We start from the raw sequence: 24471 nt of genomic DNA on the forward strand, positions 1-24471 counted from the left end.
TATTATGTATTCTCCACCTAAGACAATTCTGCCTGGTTAATTTAATCTCGTGTGTGTGTGTGTGTGTGTGTGTGTGTGTGTCTGTCTGTCTGTCTGTCTGTCTGTCTGTCTGTCTATGATTTGCTTATATTAGATAATGTAAGCACTAAACAAAACAGTATTAAGAAATGTTTGTTTTTCATTTTTTTTCTCAAGGAGCATACCATAAGAAGGTCAACCTCATGTACACAGATTTGAGGTAATAGCAAACTAAGGGGAATTGTCTTCTTAGGAATAAAACTAGACATTTAAATACAATTTCTGTTTTCTCTGTGCTTCATATCTGAAAACTTATTTCAGCTGCTGCAATAGAATTGCAGGCTATACTGCTAGAACAAAACAAATAAAATAAATACGGCTCGTTTATATTTTCCTGCCTTGTGAAATTAGCATTCAGATATGAAACTGAACAGTAATGACACCAGAACTAAATCTCCCCCAATGTGTGCTAAAAATGCCATTATTTGTCTCTATTAATTGGAAATAGACTAACAAGCCCTAAATATATCAACAAAATTTAATAGTCATGTTCTATAAGAGCTCTTCTACCTTTTGCTCATTCCTTCTGCATTTTCTCCTAAGGTTTTTTTTATATTTTATTTCATAAATTCCCCTGTGAATATATATTTATATTTAGTCTTTGATTGTTTTTAAACTATATACTATCACTTTCCAAGCATGCCTTTATTCCTATAACAGTGGCTTTTTTCTTTACTTCCTCACATATTGCTCTCAAAGTGCTTGGAGTTTCATCTTCTCTAGAGGGAGAGAATATTGTAACATATTCCTAATGTGCCCACATCAGGACACCTTTCCTTGGAGGCAGAGTCCTCATTCCATTGGACCTACTCATTTTCCAAGTCACTTAGCAGACACTGTTAGAGCTTTTTTACGTTTGAAAATATCTTCTTGTTGTTTCCATAGGTTTCTGTCCACTTTGAAGGTCCAAAATGTCACCTGTGAGGCTGTCTCAGGTACATACTAGGAGGCCCAAGGATATTCATTCAAATCTAGATTACCATTTCTACGGAAAAGCTTAGATCAGGGTCCAATGGAGCTTTCAAATCACATCACTGGGAAACTCAAATCTGTAAAAATAGAATTGTGCCTTAATGGGATAAAAATGGACATATCTAGTATATACACATACTATGTTTAAAGCTGTGCATATTTATCTTTGTAACACGTACATATTTGAAGTTAGAAAACATTATGCTAGACCACTTTTGATATAATGATGACACTTAAAAAAAACTTTAATTCTCGTATCAGTGACTACAGTTTGCATAAGTTTGTTTGGTGTCTTCGTTGTACATTTGATCTACTTTAAAAACAACATATTGTTTTATCTGTCTCCAGGGCAAGAAAAATTTGAAGAGTACATCTCCATTTTTAATTTTCTTTATTATTTTTACTATATGTAACTGTGGGGGTTTTTTTGTGGGGTACAGGAGCAGTTTGTGCATTTGAGTGCAAATGTCAGCAGAGGTCAGATGTGTTGGATGCCCCTGAAGCTGTAGTTATAGGCAGTTGTGAGCCTGCTGGCATGGGTGCTGGGAACTGAACTCAGGTTCTCTTCAAAAGCAGTAGATGCTCTTAACCACTGAGCCATCTCTCAAACCCCATGTATCTTTCTTTTTTTTTCTTTTTTCTTTTTTGAGGGAGGGTGTTTCTCTTTGTTTCCAACACAGAGAACAGAATCTGTGCATCATGTGTGTTGCATGAATGAATCATATTGCCTGCTAGTTATAAAATTATGACAGTTTTTCTATGACTGATGTTGAAAAGAAGCTGGGCCCACACCTCTAATCCTAGCAATGGGGACGCTCCGAAGGAAGAACATGAGCTCAAGGTTAGCTTGAGCTATGTAGACCTAGTCTCAAAAACGCAAATAAAACAAAGTTAAAAGATTCTGTACTCAACTATGCTCAGAAAATAGGGTCAAGAGTAAAACTAACTGACTTTTAGATAAAAAGAAAAAGTTCTCTTTTATATTTATAAACCTGTAATTATTTAGTCAATGTTAATTAGTTTTCAAATCTCAAGTATTTGATATTGCTTTCTTCCTCCAGCTACTACTGCCAATTTTCCTTTAAAAATTATCACATCTTATTCCTTGCTCAGATTCCAAGTATAATTGTTCATATTTAGAAATAACACACTGTCAGAACTATATAAAACTGTAATTGTTAGATTAATTAAGACTAGAAGACCACCCACTTGAGCCTTGAATGTCTCCATGTTTTTCTCGTTAGAAGAATAGGAGGGAGGTGTAAGTGTTGGCAATAAAAGAAAAATTCTACTTGCTCAATCAAGATGAAATTGAAAATAATTTTGAATTCAATGCCATTTTTAAGAGAAACTTGTTTTTACTAGCAGACCCAGTTAGAAGTAAGGACTTTGTCCCTGGAATTAAAATATGGTTATCGAATATTTACCTGAAAGTTGTATACATTTTTGATATGCAAAATTTCGGTCACCTCCCAAACTTTTTATAGACAAAAAACAAAGCAAAGCAAACAAACAAACAAACAAAAAACTCTTTAGAAGGGGAAAACTGGGCAGTGGTATAGGCAATGAGCAATCACTCTGTGCCAAAACTTGATAGTTTAATGAATTCTTGAATTATATAGATCTGAAAAAAGGGGGGACCATTAGATTGTAACCTGGAAAAGGGAGATTCTGTGTGATATAGCTGGCAGAGAGCTTTGCAGCCTCAGACATACCTTTGTGCATGCTGGAGATGATGCAGATGGCCTCCAATGGGATAAGAAGACCCCTAACTAATGCCCTGGGTCCCTGGATGCAGAGATGGAGCAGATGCTTTCATCTTCTTTAGGGTTCTTCACTGTCGTCAGAGGCCTTCAACCCTTATTGTCTGCATTGGTTGGTTTTAGAAGTCAATCTGTTTGTTTTCAGTGAGCCAAATAATTCTGCACTCCAGGAGCAAGCCAGGGAAAATGACCCTACGTAGCTCACTGTTTTCTACTCTTCTCTAAATCAAAAGTTCACAGTGAGATCCCCAGAGGATGTTTGGCAAAGATGTGTAGTTTATTCATCTCTGTAATTTGACTAGATTTTTAACCCTAGATCAAGCTAAAACATCATTCGTTAAACTAAATATTTGGACAGTGTTTTCAGAGGTATTTTGTTTGAGTTTTGACAAGTCTCTCTATTCCTATAAAATTGCTTTTACTAAATTGAGGTTTGCTCAGACGTCCTCTGCTTACTTGCTGTTGACTTTATGGGTGAGATATATTGAATTTGCCCCAGCAAGCTCTTCATAAGCCCTCTGGGAGATTTCTTAGACCTTCAGCACAAGGAAGAGCTTCACTCTCCTAAGCAAATGACACACTCTTAATTTACTGACTATCTAAGCCTTTTGAATACCTTCTCATGTTACTAAACTTAATTGAAATCTTTTGGAAGAAATTTGAAATAACAGCTTTGAAAAAAATTACTCATGACAATGGATTCTTTCTAGTTACAAACACACTTTTGTTGTTGTTGTTTACAGAGAGATGAACCAAACACTGGCCTATGTATGGTTCCCTCCTCTTGGAAGGCAGGTCCTCTATAGATCCCAAAGGAGCTGATGAGGAAGCAGACTTTCCCAGGCTAACAGCAGTCACTTATGCTTATCAGCTACCAGCTATCCACCATAGGCCAGTGTGGGTCCATATGAGATTCTGGATCAGTGCTGCTGAAGCTGGAAGCTCCTGACGTCACCATGACCTGCTTTTTAATCTGGTATCCAATGTTGTCATCCAACCCCAAACTGTAACAACTACTCCAGCTACTTTTGCACTGTTCAACCTGATAAAATATTTAAAATGGGTCAATGGGAAAATAATCTCTAATCTCCAAATGAGACATTTTAAATAGGGAAGTTTTATACAGTTGAAGTGCGTGATACTTAAGACTTTTAGCATCCAGAATGTAAAAATGTCACTTCAAAATTTCAAACACACTGAGTTCATTACTTGACATATTCTCACGCACATACTGACATTAACCTTCAGGAAAAAAAATCTACCCCAAGCTAGACAACTCTCAATAAGTAAAACACATAGCAAATTACAGATTATCTTTTTTTAAAAAAAAATCTTATTTTCAAATGTCCAACACAGAAATGTACTTTGCTAGCAATGTGTAGATAGGAAGCAAGCTCAATAGAAATGTGACTTATGACAATAAAGATATTTCTAAAAATGACTCACAGGGCTGGAAAGGTGTGTCAGCAGGAAAAGGCACTTGCCCTGGGAACCTGACCATCAAAGTTCAATCCCCAGAACACACATGAAAGTAGAAAGAGAAAACCAACTCCTCAGAGTCATCCTCTGACCTCCTCATATGCACCATGGCATATACATCTACACTCACATACCACGAATGCACACATATATAGAAATAATAAAATTAAAAAATTTTAAAACATTATTAAAATAAATCATTTTAAAAAATTCTTAGGGAACCGGAGGGATGATGGCTCAGTGGTCAAAATGTTCCGGGCTTGGTTCCCAGCACCCACAGGGTAATTCACAAACCTCTGTAACTGCAGTTCCCGGGGATCCAGTGTCTCTTGCAGATTCCATGGGCACTTTATATACATAGTACACAGATATCCATGCAGACACAGTACCCGTACATATAAACAAAATAAATACATATCTTACTCAGAATTATTAAAACTTCATAAATATGGCTTTTCAAAAGTTAATTTGGAATTCATTTTATAAGATTGGGATTACTCAGATGCCATGATCAAACAAGGATGCTATCAAAAACCTAAAAATAATACCCTTTGTGGATACTTGTGCAAGAATGCTGTACCAAAGTTGTACCAAATTAATTCGATAGCATATTAAAAGAACTATATGCCATGATAAAGTGAGATTTATTCGTGAATGCAGGGACAGTTAAATACACAATTATCAGTCACTGTACTGTATCAATCACATCAACAAAATAAAAGGAAAATTATATGATTTTCTTAGCTGACATTACAGAAACCACCTAACAAGATGCAAAATCCCCTCATGATGAAAACAACAGGCTGAAAACAGAAAGACACTCTCACTGCACAATCAAATGTTCCTCTTGCCCAGAAAAGTAACTTGCGGTTTTAAATTTTTTTAATTTTTATTTTATATGTATGGGTGTTTGGCCTGCATGTGTACCATGTGCATTCCTGGTGCTTGCGAAGTCCAGAAGAGGGACTCAGGAGTTAGAGATTGCTGTGAGCCACTGCATGACCACTGAGCCACCTCTCCAGCCCCTGACATGAGATGTCACTTACCTATATCAAAGAAGCCCATGTTCGTTAAAAAACCCTGAGGTGAGCACTTACCTTCCAGAATTTTCTTGAACTCTCTGAACCATATGTCACAGTGGTCTTCACTCAAGTTAATGAGATCGAGTGTAGAATCCTTTAATTTGTTTAGTTGTTCCTTCAAGCAGATGAAGAGGGTGATGCCCAGCAGAGTGCCTTTGCCAGGCTGCTTCACAGAACAGCGCCGCTTCAGCTTTACGGAAAATATGTCTTCAAGTTCTAGGGACTCTCCGCTGCCCAGCTGATGACACTTGGAACCACCTAAAAAGGAATTAAACTCTCAGCCAAAACCATTGCTTCCCCATTTTGATGCATGAAAACTATCTGGAACCCACAGAACACAAATCACTTATGACCTTCAGAAACTTCAAAGCACCCAATGTATAAATAAATAGACAAAGAACCATAGACAAAGCAACATTTTAGTAACAAATTAGCAGCACGACAGTGATTCCAAATACTGAAAAAGTGAAAAACACTGACTTTGCTCATGGACATGACTCTGTGATGGCTTGTGAAAGTAAAGGAAACACATATTACCTCTAAAGTCACAGGTGTGCATACAGCATGAGAGCAGAAAGAACTATTTAGGGGGAAGCAGGGGACAGCAAGAAGATGGTAGAGAGGATGGAGAGAAGACAGTGGGGGCAATGAGTGAGAAGGATAATTAACTATATATATAGTTATATTATACACATACATGACTTTGTATGCTAGCTTTAAATTTTATTTAAAAATAAAAAATACATGGGGATGGAGACGTCTCAGAAACTGACAGTCTTTGCTCTCATAGAACCTTCACGACTCCTTAACTCCAGTTCCAGGAGCTCCCATACCCTGTTCTGGCTTCTATGGGGGTCAGGCATACATGAGGTTCCTATACATATATATATGCAGGTAAAACATTCATACACATAAAATAAAAATAATATTTTTTAAACAATTAAAAATATATACATTTTAAAAAGATACTTTAAAAATCATGGCATGGAATTTTTATGTTTGTCTCTGACTGTGGGTCAGAAAATAATTGTGGTAAAGGAGCTTTTTTTTTATAAAGCTTACACTTACAGAAGTGATTTATACTTTGAAACTAAACCTCTGTGTCTGACTAAAGAGTAGTAGAGACTGGTGCTGTGGGATGTTCTGTATGTTAAATGTGCTGCTCTGATCGGTTAATAAATAAAACACTGATTGGCCAGTAGCCAGGCAGGAAGTATAGGCAGGACAAGGAGAGAAGAGAATTGTGGGAACAGGAAGGCTGAGGCAGAGAGATGCTGCCAGCTACTGCCATAAAAAGCGAGATGTAAGTAAGGTACCGGTAAGCCACGAGCCATGTGATAATGTATACAAAGAAGCACAGTTGTGTGTGCACGTATGATTGAGGATAAGAGCCAACATGAGGAGTACTAACACATAGGAAGGGCAGGAGTTCTGGAGCAGCCAAAGGCAGAGCAAGACTCTTTCAGCAGTGTCAGGAGTTGCTGAAGCCTGGGAAGAAACTTTCCAGTGAAGATGGGTATACTCTGCAACTTTGATTGCCAAGACTTCCTTGCAAGCTTCATCAAGGACTGTGGCCTCCTCTCCTAACCACACAATAAAGTATAGCCTGACTGCCCACTGAGCACATGGAAGCTCCTGGAAAAAAAAAAGAGGAGAAGAAAAATCTCTTTTCTCCATGATTAGGCAGAAGGAGGATCAGGCAGACCCAAAGTCCATTTTTCAAACCTGTCATTCTCAGAAAGCTCAGGTTTCAGGCCTGGCTGCAATGCAGTGCTCTAATCTGTCAGTGACTTAAGAATCAACACTCTCACAGTATCAGTTCCATGGCCTTTTCTCTGAGCATCCAGACATTGTATGTCATAGAAAATAAGACAACCATATTACGACAGTCACCACCCAAACTGATCAATAGAGTGAACCTGTTTGACCCAAATGCATTTACAAATGAGTCATTCCACACACACACACACACACACACACACACACACACACACACACACACATACACACACACACACTTTCTTATAGACACCCATCAAATAACTGCTCTCACTCTGCTAGACTTTTCTCTAGTACAGACTTCTCAAACTACCAGTCTCAGGATGGATTGTCACATATAAAAGATCAAAGGACCTTGCATAACTTTCATTTCTGTAGGCAGTATGTATCTGCATTGACTGTTTGGGAAATTAAAACTAAGACACTTTAAAGTACACAAATCCAAATGCTTATCATCACATTTGCTACTCCTAGTTATCCAGACATTCTGGTTAACTGCTTAGGAAATAAAAGACTTAATTGATGGTGGAGGCAGGGGGAGAACTCAAACTGTAATTATAGGCTATAGCATAATGTATTTATAAGATTCCAAAGAATCAACTTAGTCATTAGACCTAATAAAAAATGCAGACGAATATGTCTACATCCAAGAAGACATAATAGGAAAATAGAAATCCCATACAAATTAGCATATTATATCTTTGAATAAGTTAGCAACAATTGATGCCAGAACTGAATGAAGGAGGAAAGCCATTCAAAATTTACTGAAAGACAAACTGAATAAATGGAGATACTTTAAGTTCCAATCTTGCAGGTTTACAATCTCACTTCAAGAATATTTGTCATACAACTTTAACCAAAATCTCAACAAAAATTTTTATGTTTCAATGAGCAAGGAACTAATTCAAATGATTTGCAAGTTCTCTTGGACTGCATTACCTAGCAAAGGGTTCTACAAACAATGAAGACAATTGCCTGCCCTGCCAGGTATAATTTGCAAAATTGCAATAATTTCAATTCTAGAAACAGAAACAAGTGGACCAGAGAAATATGTCTGTGCATTTGAAAATTCACTAATGTGACAATGGTGGGATCTAAACTAAGTGGAAATGAGTGAAGGGTGGTTGAGAGCTAATTAATCATTTGAAGAGACAAAGCCCTATCTCATAAATTACAGCAATATTTCTAGATCAGAAATTTATATAACCTAAGTTTGAAATGTGTCAAGTATACCAAGACAGTCAGACAGAGAGATCAAGTTAGCTGGCCTAAGAATTATTTAATCACTTTAAAAGTCCTAAAGATTCATAAAGAAAAATCCGGAAGAGAGCAAAGGCCAAAGAGAGTCATTTGCAATACTTTCATGGAAAAGTACATAAAAGACTCAAGCAGGCATTCCACAAAAGAAGGAATGCAAATCGACCAACAAACATATGAAAAAGTTCAACCTAATTAGTAATCAAAGAAATGCAAATTTAAACAACAAGACACCACTCTGTGCCTTTTAGATTGGCATGGGATCAAAAATAAGGCTGGGTGATGGTATAGCTAAAGGGAAGCAGCCTTGGTGCTGGCGAGAATGCGCAAATGGGTAGCTGTGGGGGGACATGTCGGGAGTATGTATCAAAAGATTCCCAAATGTTAATTGCAGCAGTATTCATAATAGCAAAACTATCTGAGGCCACGGTAGTGCCCTTCCGTTGGAGGATGGTAGATTAAATCATGGCTGCCTTCTGTAGCTCTTAATTGAACGAGTGTCATTGGTGTGTCCCCATCAAGAAAGACATTGACACTAAGAAGAATGAATGCTTGCAATAAAAGCAAATTACACAGTTGTGTGTGTGGGGGGGGGGGGGTTGATCCCGCTTACATAATACTCAGAAAGAACCCAAGAAATAGCCATAGAAAACAGCTAACACCAGTTACCATCTAAGAGAGATAAAATCGGGAACATGAGATTTAGTTTTTCTTGTAAATCTTCATTAGCTTTGCCTTTCAGTAAACAGCAGCACACGTAATTTTACGTGTAGAAAGGAAAATATTGGAGGCATGAAGGCTCAGTGGGGAAAGAGGCTTGCCACCAAGGCTGACAACAAATTCTGAGCAAGTCCTGAAAATTGTCCTCTGACCTCCACCTGACACCCTCACACATACACCCTGAAGGAAGAAAGGAAGAGAGGGAGGGAGGGAAACCGCTTTTGTATGCATGGTTTTGATTCCGGAATTTATTTTTCAGAGTTTATCCCAAGAGAATGAACAGTGACCACAACTGAAGTAAAAGAAAGCTCACCCACTCATTGTTTAGATAAAACCTGGAAACAACTTCAATGTGCAATAATAGAATGTGGGTTTCATGAAACACATTAACGTAGCAGGAGACTGTAGCACAAGTTAGATTTAGCATTTTGATTAGACAGGGGTCCAAAAATGCATATTTGAATTCTGTTCACTTGGCTTTTAAATGTTTTTATCTTAAAGGCTTCGGCCTAAATGTTTTATCATCAAGGGAGGTGGTGCTTAGCTGTACCTTTTTATTTGTTGAAGTTTGTAAGCTATAAGCAAGAGATCTGCTGGCTCTGGAAGACAGAACACCAGCCTCCTAGATGTGAGGTTAATGAAGGTCTCCCCCACTTCCCTGTGGAAAGCCCTCGGGCTAGCCTTAGGAAAGGCTAAAGGTTCTGGAGACTATCTGATGGGATAAACTGAAAATCTTAGCTCATTATTTCTCCTCAACCTCCACTCCAGGACACCCTTTGGACACTCTCGGGTTATACAAATTATTTATAACACACGTGAGTAAAAAGAAGAAAAGAAAGCAATATTGTAAAAAGAAGTGGCAATTCTATGAAGAATGACTACCTGTCTGCATCTCTTAAGGATTATTTTAAGAATGACTTGGATTCCTTTTATTCTACAAATGAATCAGAAAAGGGCTTTTGAAAACAAGGAAGCTATTTTAAGTGCTGAACAAAAGGGTTAGATCTTAAATCTCTACTTGGGTTTCCTTCTCCTGAGGGGATGGGCTGCTTCACACTGGCCACTCCTGGGACAGTATCAATTTCTGACACAAGGAAAGCAAATGTTTTCATAATGACACGTGAAAGCCATATTTTCATGAACAACCTGACACAACCGGACTGTAAAGAAGAGCTCAAAGTAAAAGCAGAAGCATCACTGGTTGCTTGGCATGTGTTTTGAATACAGCTTTACTCCCACCTTAAGGATACATGGTACCTTTGTTGGGGAAAACTCTGGAGTTATACTTTATTTATAATTCATGTTTGACATCAGGAGATACAAATACGGAAACGATCTACGGAGACACTGCTTTCAGGCTGCTAATGTTAGCTCCTCACACCACGTACAGCTCTGCTTGGTGGCATGTGGCTTATTATTTGAAATCTATTGGCTCGTTAGGATCATATTGGTTGTTGCTAGTCGCTTCAGAACACTAACTGTCCTCTCACATTACTTACAGAGATACTGGGACCATCTGTTCTTGCAAGGGATTTAAGTATGCGTCTATTGGATAGCACGCTATTTATTTAATTCAGTACCCACTTCCTATTGTATCTTCTGGGGGGGGAGGGGGAGCCAATTTAATTACAGGGAATAAAGATAACCTTTCCTGGCAGGTTACCCTGTCACCATGAGAGCAAAGCAGGACCTGCTCAAAGTGGGTTACAGGGGTGAACAAGGAGAGCAAAGCCAATGATACTTAAGGATATTGAGCAAAGGTTTAACAAAAATAGGACAGTGAGTGGCACTTTTAAAAATATGACTGTAAGCCCAGGGCTTGTCTGCATCAATCTTGGCACATCTGCCTGATGCGGACCGTAAACAGGATTAAGGCTGGGTTTATCTGCCTGGTGCTAATTGTGCTCATAGTTCCCGCACATGTCCACTTTTTAAAACACTGTCTGGAAAAAAAAAAAAAAAAGCCAGCCAGCCTGCTGCATAGATGGCTCCCACACAACACCCTGGACACACACACACCGTGTATTAGATGGTTAGGCAACGTGACGCCTAACAGGTTTTTTTTTCCTTTTTCTTTCTTTCTTTTTTTTTTTTTTTTTGGCTCTTCAGAATTACTTATCTAATCCCCTAATTAAAAATACAAAATTCTGTTTGAATACACCACATACTGAGATAAATCTGTGAAGCAAGGGACCAATAAATTTGAATACACTCTAATTGTAAGAAGAAAACACAATGTAATTGTTAATAATCAGGTTAAACTAGGGTTTAGACAAATAGGGCCGATCCTGTAGTTGATGGAAAACCCGCCTCAATGCATTGCTCTCTTGGAGAATGTGGCAAAGCATTTGTTAGCAGAGATGCTCAAAAACCTAAACACACAGGCATAGCAAAACAAAGCTAGGGAGAACCAACATTCTTGTCTAGTAGAAAGATTAGGAAACTTTCATCTTATTTTGAGAGAAAACGGGAATTTCCAATCCACTACTAATCTCACATTTTTACTAGATCAAATTTAATATTAATGATTATTTTCCTGCTTGTGCGTTTCTTCCAATTATTTATTTCTGTCAAGTGTAAACACCTCAAATATGTTTCTTAGGATTATAAACATTTGAGGCTGTAAAGACATTTTTGCATCAAGTTCACAATGAACTAATGAAAAGCCAAGAAAATTTAAATATTGTTTTGTAGCTTGGGTTTTAAAATACAGATAAAAATGCCAATTCTTTATTGAGAACAACACCCATAATGTAAGAAGTGAAATAATTAAAAACAGTCTATATTTAATCATAATTATCACAAAAATGGCATTAGAAAATATAGTATTGGTAAAAAAAAAATTAGGCTATGACTCCCAGTCCCACACAATCTTCTATGCTAAAGCTATTTCTTGATATAAAGTATATTCATGTTGCAGACACCTTGGCCAGTTCTGAGATCAGTTTCCTCTAAATCTCTGCAACACGAGAATATTTCATTTTTCTTGACTTTTCATAAGAGACATATTTGAGGTGCTTAGACTTACAGGATGCACAGGTGCAAGAGAATTTCTGTTCTGTTAAAGATGGTAGTTCTCCATTGTCTGCCATGTTGGCATCTATACTTGTGGTGAAAAACCAATAGTGGTTAAAGGCCTGCTTTGGGCAAGACCACAGACAAGACCATTCAATGTGACTAATAAACACCCGCATTCTCCACCAGTGGTTCTTGATGAGGAAAGAAAGCTATTTATTAATTTTTAAATCCCATGTGCCAGGTATACATAAAGCACTGCTGCCATGAACAAAAGTGATGGTCCTCTCCAGAAAAGCACAGATACCACTTGAGATGCTGCTGACCTTCCCATTTATCATGAAATGCCATCTCTACATACGAGACCAGCTGACTGGGAATGTATCTCAGTGGGTAGAATGCTTGCTTAGCATGCATGAAGCCCTCCCTGGGTTTGGCCACGGCAACACATAATCAAGGGTCATAGTACATACATGTAATCCCAACACCCAGGAGGTGGAGGCAGAGGCAGGAGATCAGAAATTAAAGGTTATCCTTGGCTACAAGAGTTAAAGGCCAGCCTGAGCAAAAGACCATCTGACCAGGAAGGCTGATGGCATTTGGACATAGCTATTTTTGCCCAGTATTCTCTGGAAAATGAACAAAGCAAGCCATAGAAAACAATGGAAAGCACTGTCTATAATAAAATACAAGATTGTGAGGCTATGACTCCAATCCCACACAATCTATGCTAAAGCTCTTTCTTGATATAAAGTTTATCTCAAGTTTTCTAAAAGATATATGTTCTGCAGGGGGCTTTACAGCTTCCCATCTTAATGAAATTTTCTAGAGAGGCTGGCAAGGATTATTAGTACATCTGACTTTTAAAAAGTAATCTACAATAAAATAAAATCTAAAACCATAACACAGGAGCCCAGTTTTCCAAATGGTCATTTTATAAAAATCATGTATGAATAATTGGTGTGTTCAAACAGCAGAATGAGATAAATGAATTGAAATTGCTCAGATTCTACATGGTAACTCACCTTTAAGGAACCAGCACTTAATGTTTTTTTTTTTAATTAAGAATTTGTTTATTCATTTTGCATACCAACCACAGATTTCCCCTCTCATCCCTCCTCCTGGTCCCCCCCCCAACCTATCCCCCATCCCCTCCTTCAAACAGGTAAGGTCTCCCATGGGGAGTCAGCAAAGCCTGGTACATTCAGTTAAGTCAGGTCCAAGCCCCTCCCGCTGCATCAAGGCTCTGTAAGGTGTCCCACTATAGGTAATGGGCTCCAAAAAGGCAGTTCATGCACCAGAGATAGATCCTGTTCCCACTGCTGGGGCTCCTTAAACAGACCAAGCTATACAACTGTCTTACTTATGCAGAGGGCCTAGTCCAGTTCCATGCAGGCTGTGTTTTGCTACGGTTTCAGAATGATGGTTACAGGGAATATAGTGCTTTCCTTTCTTACACCTGAGTGATGCTGGATTTTCCTATACACATCAACTAAAACAAATATTCGCAATAGACTGAAGCAGTAAAGGGAGAAGCCAATTCATTTCTTATTCCACCAGATGTTAAAGAGATTCCCAAAACTATGAGACAGTAAAAACAGTATTGTTTGGGGGAAATGTCTTAAATAGTTAAATAAGTGTGTTATTTATATTAACATGTAGTAGGCTTACTACTGTCATATATTCTTTCCTGTGATGTTGAGGGTCCAATCTAGGGACTTCTATGTGTCAGGCAAACACTCCACTGCTCAGCTATCGCTGCAGACCGTTCATTCATATTTTAAAATGTCTTTAATTTTAACACAACAAAAATCAGTGGATTTAACTTATATAAATAACATCTCTTGGTGGTTTTCAATAATTTAGCTTAGCCCCAAATCGAATTTTGGGAACCTTTGATGTGTGTTAAAAGGACACAGTCTAAACTATATGCTTCAATCTCTTGCCACTCTGTATCAAACAGCTATAATTTCATTGTTATTATTTGTTGATTGAATGGGTTTCTATGTATTTTATATATAGAATCTGGTGAACTATAATAACACTTCCAATTTATAGCATGACTTTATGCAACATGATCAGGCTTTGTCATTACTACAGGAAGGACACTCAGGTGCCACTTCTGCTGGGACCATTTATTGCTTACCTTATTATCTTCCTGTCTGTCTACGTGTACTCATTCCTATGTCACTTTTATACCTCTCCCTTAATGGAAACACTGATAAATCCAAGGGTGGAGGGTTCTACAAATGACGCTAACAGAAGATATAAAATTAATGGATTCACTCAAATCTCATAATCAAGCTAATTCTTTGACCTTATCAGTTCATATATGTTGATCAAGTTGTACATGCTGGTAACTGATATCCCACCAGACGGATCCTCTGTGAGCCCCAAGAGAACTCAATCTGCTAGCATGTCCATGCCTATCCCCATCTATGCTTTCTGTGTCCTAGCACTTCACTCGGTGCTTCAAAAATAGGTCAGTCTCTCAATAAATGCTGATTGTAAGTGCAGTCTTAGCAATCAAATGAATCTAATCCCACTATGCACATGTCCACCTCCGAACCTTTGCTCCTTCATTTCCTGGCAAATGGAAGGCCTTCTTGAATCTAATCTCTTCAAACATTAACCAACTCTCAGGGCCCATTAGCCCATTATTTCCAGGAATATCCTTCATTGTTGAATCCTTCTAAATTCTACAGTCTAGAAATAGTCAAAAGTCACACACCAGAAGTTACTGGTAGCATTCTACTCATTTTCTGTACTTGTTTTTCATATTAATCAAATGATTCCAAACTTATGCCATAGTTATAGCTAAATTAGAATGTAGCAGTTTAAGGCAAACACAAATGCTTTATTCTTTGATTTTATATAGTTGGACACTTACTGTATTCCACATGCTTCTTTTCTATATTAAAGTGCTATTATTTTTGTACTTGGATCTTATAGGCAACCCTCTATTTGAGAATAAAGTTCCTTGTGTTTTTGCCCTTCAACTCGATAGACCGGGACCTGGGACAACAAGGATAATGTCTTCTGTTAGGTTGTGTATTAGCTACTTTCTCAACACTGTGACTTGATGCTTGATAGAATCAAGTCAAAGGAAGTAGGAGTTGTTCCAACTCACACTGTGGAGAACACAGTCCACTGCGACAGGAAGACATGGGGGTATGCCACGCATTGGCTACTTCAGATCCATAGTCAGGAAGCAGCAAAGAGATCATCTGGACAGAAGCCACCTGGGCTATACCATAAAGCCAGCTACCCACTGCCCTCCAGTGACCTACTTCCTCCAATTAGGCCCCACTTCCTGAAGGTTCCACAACCTCCTCAGTGTCTCCACCTGGGAACCAAGTGTTGAAACACAATGTGCCCATGGGTACATTTTACATTTAAACTATAATGGATTCTGAGGAAGGGAGTCTAAATGTGGGATTGGCGCTTAGTCAAGACATTTTCATTCCACAGTCCAAGCCAACTCACTCTTGCTCCTTCTAGAAGACCTCAAGGCTAGTCATACCTTCTTTGCTTTCAACTGCAACATTCATGTCAACCACTGTGATACCAGTGCAAGCTAGTTGTCCTTGGGACTTATAGAACTCACAGTGAGGCTATCATACATTACTTTATCCAAAAAGCCCTGCTAGTTAAAAACACTGAAAGACTCGATATATCCACTTATATGTAGTTTCACTCTTAAGACTCTCACTTGAGCCTATGAAATTATCAGAATAGCTAGATATTCACTTCTGGACGACTTGACTCCTCCCAAGCAGATCTGAGTTGTTGGAAGGCAGCAAACCCAATGCTGGAGAGATAGAAGTCATTTTTTATCTAGAGGACAGGACTTAGAACCACACTGGTATTCATCTACGGACCAAAGTAACCAGGAGCAGGATGCCAAAATCCAGACCAGGAGTTAAAGGCTAGAAAAGAGGCATGAGCAGCCTCCTGAGACTTGCTAGAGCCTCTCTCACTAATGCTGAGGCAAAACTGTGGGTGAATGGACCACTGGGTGGCTAAGGTGGAAGAAGAGAGGAAGGATGAAGGAACATTAAAGAGAGATTCCCAGAAGCCACATACATTGAACATCCAAAGCAAACATTAAATTCACATAATCCATGATCATATAAAATATTTATAAACATTTATTTACTATCTGATTAGTATATGCAAGCCTAAGATTTATGGAAACAAAGGCAAGGGAGAAGTAATTGAATTATAGCTTATCATGTTATTTTTAATCCAACTTAATATTCAAGACAAAGTTCATGTTTATTTTTGATATGCTAAGCATTTTCATGATATGAGATTTTGTTTCATTTCTACCATTAAAAGCTTACAATGACAAGTATATTTGAGTTTTGATTTGTTTCTGACATTAAAAAAAGTCAGGAAAATATAATATGAATGAATTATTAAGGAAGAAAATATCAGAAAATTATAAAATATAGTCAAATTCACCAACACTGAATTATTTTCAGTTTCAGCCTAGAAAAAAATATAATTTAATGAAGTAAATATATGTTAATAAAAACTTTAAAATAAGCTTAACATATTAAGCTTATTTTTATTTATTTTATTTATTAGTAAATTGGTATACTCTAGACTCTTACCGACATGAAACACATTACCTGCTACCTTCACATTTGAAATAAAATCACATTTTAAAAGTCATTTCAGAATGAAACTAAAAGGTCAGCTTTTTTTTCTTTGAAAAGTGCTTAAAGAATTTAAAGAGTCTAGTACTAAAAACAAGTTTGATGTTTTTAAATTAATCCTACATGCATGATATTTATACAATGTTTTTCCATTAAAACAGCTTTAAGATAGTTTTTTTCTACTTTCTTTTATATAATCTCTACCACACAGCACAAGAGGCTGACACTAAAGATAGAAGCAAGAGAGTATTGCTTGATAATGTGAAATTGTTTAAAGAAAGTAAATACTCTAGATCACATAATTTTTTGGTACCTGTTTAGTTGGGCTATGCAGCAAGTGATGAACATAAAATGGCTGATAGGGTTTCAGCCAGCCATCTTCTCCTCTGGGCTGTAATACTGCTGTCAGTTTTTTTAGAAAGATAAATTTGATATCAATACGATGTGACACAACTGCATCAAACCTTAATTTCACTCACAGTGAGAAGTCACAGGATTAAATAACACTGTGCAGTCTTTTAGAAAAGTTTATTGCTTCCAGATGGATTCAAGTTTCCCTTCAGCCCTGATTACATCTAATATGCACAGGGTGCCAACATTATAAAGGACAGAGTCAAAAATATCATTTATATAGATAGCAAGGGGCAGGTGGGGGAACTCTTGTTTTCTAAATAGGTTCTAGGACTCAAGTCTTGACTACTTTAAAGAAATAATAATAAACAGTAAAATGTGTAAGTGCTATATTATTTAACTGTCTTGGATAATGGTTTTTCTATGAAAAAGACAAAAGGAAAACCACAAATCTACAGTAAAGTAGCCATAAAATGACTCCTAGCTCAAGCTGCATGCTCTTTCCCCCATGTGGGGTTGTGCCATGTGTCACACCGCATGGGGCTTGCTACCAAGATGCCCACCTGTGCCTGTGGGGCTGAAGAGGCTTTCATTTCACTAACAAGAACACTACTAAATATAAGCCACTGCAATCAGAAATAATGCTTTCAAAATATTGACCTCACATTAGAACCTGCAAGCCGACTTGCCTCTTATATTTACTGTTTGGTTTTATTTTCTTACACAATCCTAGTATCACTACACTAATGTTTGTTTATATCTCCCACAAAAAAGTGCTCTCCCATAATATTAAACAAGAAATAAAGTTGCAAAAATAAATAAATAGCCAATAGATAGACAGACAGACAGATAGATAGATAAAACTGTATCCACTCTAGCTAGTCTTTGAGAGAGCAAAGAAAAGATAACTTCTGTTTGAAGAGGGACTTTCGCCAGTAGATCAGGAGTCATCCTCAAAAATACAGCAAAATTATAATAGGATTTCCACTCTTCTGCCTCTCTTAAGATTCTTAAAGTGTTCTGAAAAAAAAAATACTGTGCAAATACTGAAGTCAAGTGACTATAAATAGCAAACAATTTATTATGTGTCCTTAAAATAAATAAGCAATTTAAACCCAACTATCGTCCTGAAGCTGGAAGAAAGGGGAAAAAGTATAATTTCTAGGAGTACATAAAAATTTTCCAGCCGAAGAAAGAAGAGTGATTTTTATTGTAATTGCTACTCATGTCTAACTCTCTCCAGTGAATTGTCAGCAGAAACAAGACAAATATCACTGTGATAACTTATTATCTTCATTTTCTTTAGAGAGAAGTAAGTTTCTTGATGTAAGGGATACAAATGAATGTTAAAATGTCAAGTGAGGATTAAATTACTCTCAGATGTGATTTACAGTCACATGTCAAATCAATAACAGATCAATAAGAGAGTTCAACTACTTACATTACAAGGCACTAGAAGACATAATGCATGAGTCATTCATCGACATAAAATCCATGAAGTATTTCTGATATTCCTAATATTAATAAATGCTTCCTTAACTACCACCAAATTGCATTTGTTTGCAATAATGGTGAGCTATCCTTAAACTGCTCACACCATCTTCAACAAAACACCATATTTAAGTGAGAAGTGATTTGCATGTTTATATGTGCATATTAGAGCTGCACATGTTTGCATATAAACGCAGATACTTATGTATGTGTGCATATGCTTGTGTGTGGATATTCTTGTTTATGTGTATGCATGATTGTGTGTGCCTGTACATGTATGTATTTGTGTGTGTGTGTGTGTGTGTGTGTGTGTGTGTGCTTGTGTGTGCTTATATGTGTGTTTAGGCCAAAGGATGACACTGGGTGTCATTCTTTAGGAGCTGTCCACCTTGTTTTTATTGTTGTTGTTGAGATACAGTCTCTCCCTGGAACCTGGGGCTTGCCATGTAGACTAGGCTACTGGGCCAGGCTCTGGAGATTCTCCTGTATCCACTTCCCCATTGCGTGGATTACAAGCATATACCATCATGCCCAGCAATTTTACATAGATCCTGAGGGTAAAACTCAGGTCCTCACACTGGTACAGCATGCATGTTACAGACTAAGCCATCTTCCCCAGGCCTAGAGTTTACTGTTTTAAAACTAACTTTAAATTATTGGCTTAGAAGAAGAAATACTCATAATGGATCAAAAATTGAGAGATGCTTGAGACAAGGATTATAGAAATCCTCACATTTGTAAACTCTTCACAGACTGAGATCTCCCTCCTCAGTCTAGACTCAGTAATGTTAATGTTTCATTCAAAAATACTAATATTTGATTATAAGATGTTGTCATGGGCCAGTTATGTTAGACACCTTACATACACCATATTAGCAAGTATTTAAATTTTAATTCAAAGCTAGCTCCCTGGGTTTCCTGATTGAGCAGGTGTAAAAGCCCTGTGTGAGAAGCACATTGGGGGTATTTTTGAAGAGTCAAGATGTGGTAGACGCTTGTGAGAAAGCAGTAGGGAGATACAACATGCAAATAGAAAGGTCAGAAGCTGGTCTGTGACATAGGAGTATTCAGACTATGCTTAGGGTTTGGGATTTTACCTTCATTGAGCAGAAGGATTATGCAATCTGATGCACAATTTTAAAGTAACATCTAGTGGCTTCATAGAAAACAGAGTGGTGAGAATATGACTAAAGAGAGCTGAGTAACAACAGCGGTACAAGACCCCACAGAGTTTGACAGTCATGGGGTGAAAAAGAAAGAGCTGAAGCTAGGTATTCTCTGGGTAGTCTGAGGTGAGAGAACTAGAAGGAGGGATCCTTGATCCCCAAAGTGTACCTTTGGGGGTTACAGGAGTAGAGTTTTTGTTGCATAACACAGTAAGTTTCAGAAGTCTATTCGAGATTAGGAAGGCAGTTAGTCCATATTATTCTGGCATGTTTTGCATAACTTGCTTACTAATATAATGGCTAGCTTACATAAACTATGAGAGAGTTTGGGAGTATATTATTAAACGAATCCTCCAATCTAGATTTAAAGAAATCATCCCAATTGATGTTCCCTCTTCTCAAATGACTTTAGCTTATTGTCAAGATGACTAAATAAATAAATAAGTAAGCAAGGAAGCAAATAAATACATACATACATACATACATACATACATACATACATACATACATACATAAACAGACACACTCTAACCAGGACAGTTATTCAAACTCAATCATTTCAAAATGTTTCTGTAAGTTTCCTTTACTGGGAAGTTCTGCATCTATTCCAAACCAAGATGGAATGGCTAATTTCTGGACAAACACTGATGATCATGTGGTACAGTTGAAATTTGCTTATAGTTACCTGGTTTCATGGTCTTGAGATTTTTCATATAGATCCTGGATTTTGTTGTGGAAATACACACTGGCTGAGGAAGAAGGCATTCTCACACTGTGGTAATGGACCCCAGCTGCTCTGACACCACTGCTCTGAGCACTAAGATACTACATGAGGTAGCATGCCAACCCGAAAATGTGCCACTCTCCTTAGTCATCACCGTGGCTTCTCAGACATGTGAAAACTATGCCATAGCAACAGAGGTGGCTTGGTTGCTAAGATTTTGAATCCAGGTGATGGCCTATCTGTAAGATGATTATCAACAACAAAATACAGGCTGATCATCTAAAATAAACAAAAATAAGACACATGGCACAATTATGTCAGAATAGCCTTATGGTATAATAAAATCCATACCAGAGACTTCATTTATTTTCAAAATCATTTTCTGGGAAAAAAACAAACAATTCCTCATTTAGGTGATCTTGATGCTGAATGGATCCATAGATCGTGGCTATGGACAAACTGAGATATTTTAGCCTCACACTCTAAAACCAACACAATTAACTTCTAAAATGTTGGTCAGGGCCTTTGTAACTTTGCATCTTCCAATGTTATAAAAGGTTCACACAGTAGTTCTCCAAATGATGTCTAGACAACTCTTCTGTGACACTAACCTAAGAGGATGTGTTGTATTAAACAGGAGAGGGCAGAGAGGGTGCACTGACTTGGAATCAGAGGGAAATAAATGATCAAATGCCACAGACACCTATGTTGAACATGTCATAAGGCCAGAGAACTGCCGAGACAACTGTAGTAAAGGAGTTGCTGAGGTGCTAGAAGATCAGAGATGAATTCAGTTGTTTAATAGGATTCTTTAGTGGTGGACTTCCTAAAACAAAACCAAGCACAATGACAGCATCTCCACAGGCCATCCCCAAACCTCAGCATCAACCTTTTAGGCTTTGGTGTCTTCAAAATGTCTTTAAAAGGTTGTAGAAAGAACTCTCCCCAACGTAAAACTTAAACAATGAGGCCTCTTCTCTGTCTTTTAAGGGAATGAATGAGCTGCTCTGTACTCAGGTTAGTGTATTTTAGAAGAACTCTTACTGTTTCTCTAAAACACGCAGTGTGCAGTTACTGCTTACACAGGATTGTTATAATCCAGCCCGAGTAGTTAGTGCTGACACCAGCAAGGTAGTGCCCTTTGTTTGCCAAATTTTTGTTTTCCTAAGAACCAATTCTACTTCATAAAGATATGTTTCCAGGATACATATAATTATGCTGCATATAACATCTGTTGCTTTGTATTTCCAGAGCCTCACAGAGCCAAGATAAGAATGAGGTTCTAAGTCTGTGTAAAAGGGGAAATGACTAACGGAGTAAATGATTTAATACTCAGAACAGCTACTTAAGAGAAGGTTTGAGCAAACGACATGGGTTACTTTTCACTGTGTTCAAATACAGTTAAGTCATCTGAATTATTCTGTCAGATTATTCTCAAATGGCTATTGTATTGTTTTTTAGTATCACGACTTGTTCTGATTCATCTTTCCTATGATTTCATATAGGAATCTAGGGAACCTTGTACTTGGGTGTCTTCCAAAGTTAGCCACCTGACATAAGAAATCACTTCTGATCAAATATAGCTGGGGGAAAAATACTGGCAGACTATTTTCTAATATTTCACCCTCAGGTGCTCACTGGAGTCAGGTAACAGCACGGCACTGCCTTTGAAAATGTAGGTCAGAATTCTGACTGGGCTCAAATGTGGCTTGCTCAGATCTGAATGGCACAGAATGTTCACCTAGGTCACTTCCCCTCATTGCTGTTTAGTGGTTTAGGTATAGAATCTTGTAGCCCTATGTAGAATTAGGTTTAGAATCGAGGAGCTCCACAAATTTTGCAACATTCAAAATAATTATTTACTGGTAAAACCTACATCTAAGACTTAGAGATAAGGAAATACTGATTTTGGTACCAAAATGCAAAATAAGTATCTAATGAATAAGAGGGGACCAGAGGATAATCTGTATCTGATATCACCAATCATATTAGTAATCAAAGGCAAAGCATTGTAGTTCGAAGTTCACACTTTGCTAAACATTTACATGAACAAGGGAAGTTATGACAATGCTAAAAGCACTCAAGTTTTTTTTCCTCCCATTTCTCTAGTCTGTACAACCAAAAGACTTATGTTCGCCCTGGATTTAGAATGATCAGAATCACCAAGGTCCTCAGAGCCTATGCTGAGAAAACCTACTTAGAATGAAAGAAAAATTAAGCCTCCTTTTCCAAATTATTTCAATGTGCTTTATTTCATTTGGGAGCCCACAACAACACTTATTTCTTGTTTTGTTTGTTTGCTTGTTTTTATGTACTTTTAAAGCAAGTAACACTAGCTAGCCATTGTATTAAAATCAAGATAAGCCTTACCTCACAGGAGTAAAAGTTACTTGCAGAGTTGGAGAAGATTCAAATACAATTTTGTAGTAGACTCACCCAGTATGGCTGTATGGCCCGGAATTCATACAATGCCCAATCACCACCCAGTGAGACTGTATCTGAATAGGGAGAAGTGACGCCATTAGCTTTTCTGAGGGGAGTCTCAGGGGAGAACTGGTATCCTTAGAAGACAGACAAGATCTCTTGTGTGCTCTCACTCTCTCCAGACATAGGGGAAAGGCCATGCCAAGACATAGCCAGAAGGCAGCTTCCCCACTGTGAAAGATATATCATTAGAAATCAAACCTGGGACACCTTGGACTTCCAGCCCTAGAAGTATGAAAAAGTCATTTCTGCTGATTAAAGCCATCCTGTCTGTGCTCCTTTATTAAGGCAGCTCCAACTAATTAGTAACCCATCTTCCTTACCTTCCCCCCCCCGCATTAATTTCTTATTCCACAACATTTCAAAATTGTCTTCACTGGGTGATCCATTGTTTTATCATGATACTGAAACATGGCAGCCACATAACTCGATCATTTCCCTCCTTTTGCTCTAGGTTCCAATACCTCCCAGTGTGAGTGCTGAAGAACAATCAATACTTTAAATATATAGTGAGTTTATTATTGATTCTAACATTCAAGTTATTCTGAGAGGCCGCTGAATTATTTTAAGTAGCAATTCATCAAGATAGCAAGGGCTGCAATACAGTCTGGTGACACAAAGATTAAGGTAACTAAGAACTTGTTTAAGAAGTGAAAGTATCATTTATGATATGACTCACAGTGCTTGCCAAATGGGTCAAGTTGAAATCTCTTGAGTCCTTGATACTTTGAACCCAGATTTCCACTGTGTTTTTTGTTGTTGTTGTTGTTGTGGCTGTTGTTTTTGGTTTTGTTTTGTTTTTTGAAGTCTTCTACTAGAGCAAGAGTTTCTGAGCTTCCAAATCCAAGAGCTCCTACACTGAGTTTCTAACCAAGTCTAGCCTGCAACTAAATGGATCTGTAGAGGTGCATCATAGACCCAAAGTGACATCCTAGAACTGTAGTCCCTAAGACCCCTCAACTCATGCTTCTTTGCCCACAAATGCAGTCCTTTCCTGATTGGAGGGCTGAAGGAAAGATGAAGGAGTTCCCAGATGGAGAGACTCTGCCTCGTGCAAAGTATGCCCCCAATTTTAGGGCACACACCTTCAGAGGCTCATATGTGAATGACTTTCAAATCTCATAAAAAGACTCCATGGTGTAGAAAAATGAAGAAGATTGGGGTTTATTCTGCATGTTTCCCTAAAATCAACATGGTCTGGTGTTTACATTATGATTTTCCCTAACCCTTTCTAGCCCTTGCCAGTTTCAATTTAAACCATAGTCTGACATAAAGGACTCTAGCCAGACATCTGACATACAAAATGTAAAGTACCAAATAGAGCAGTAATAAGGTAATAAATATATTGTGGTAAAAGGATTAAGTAAAACCAAGTAAATAAATTTTACATACATGGATAATTTAGTACAAAATAAGCATGTTGCCATTTAAAAAGTGTTTCCATGG

The 24471-nt window shown here is 37.7% G+C and overlaps 1 protein-coding gene across 1 annotated transcript in view; it reads right to left on the reverse strand.

Annotated features, from left to right (window-relative positions):
• The window catches only part of Cerkl (CERK like autophagy regulator), a 106060-nt gene that overhangs the window by 64468 nt on the left and 17121 nt on the right, over positions 1-24471 (reverse strand). The window contains exon 2 of the mRNA XM_006972504.4: positions 5390-5632. Coding sequence (XP_006972566.2) covers positions 5390-5632 — 243 coding nt within the window. The remainder of the gene's footprint in view (positions 1-5389; positions 5633-24471) is intronic.

Source organism: Peromyscus maniculatus, chromosome 4, assembly GCF_049852395.1.
Source record: "Peromyscus maniculatus bairdii isolate BWxNUB_F1_BW_parent chromosome 4, HU_Pman_BW_mat_3.1, whole genome shotgun sequence".
Lineage (NCBI taxonomy): Eukaryota > Metazoa > Chordata > Mammalia > Rodentia > Cricetidae > Peromyscus > Peromyscus maniculatus.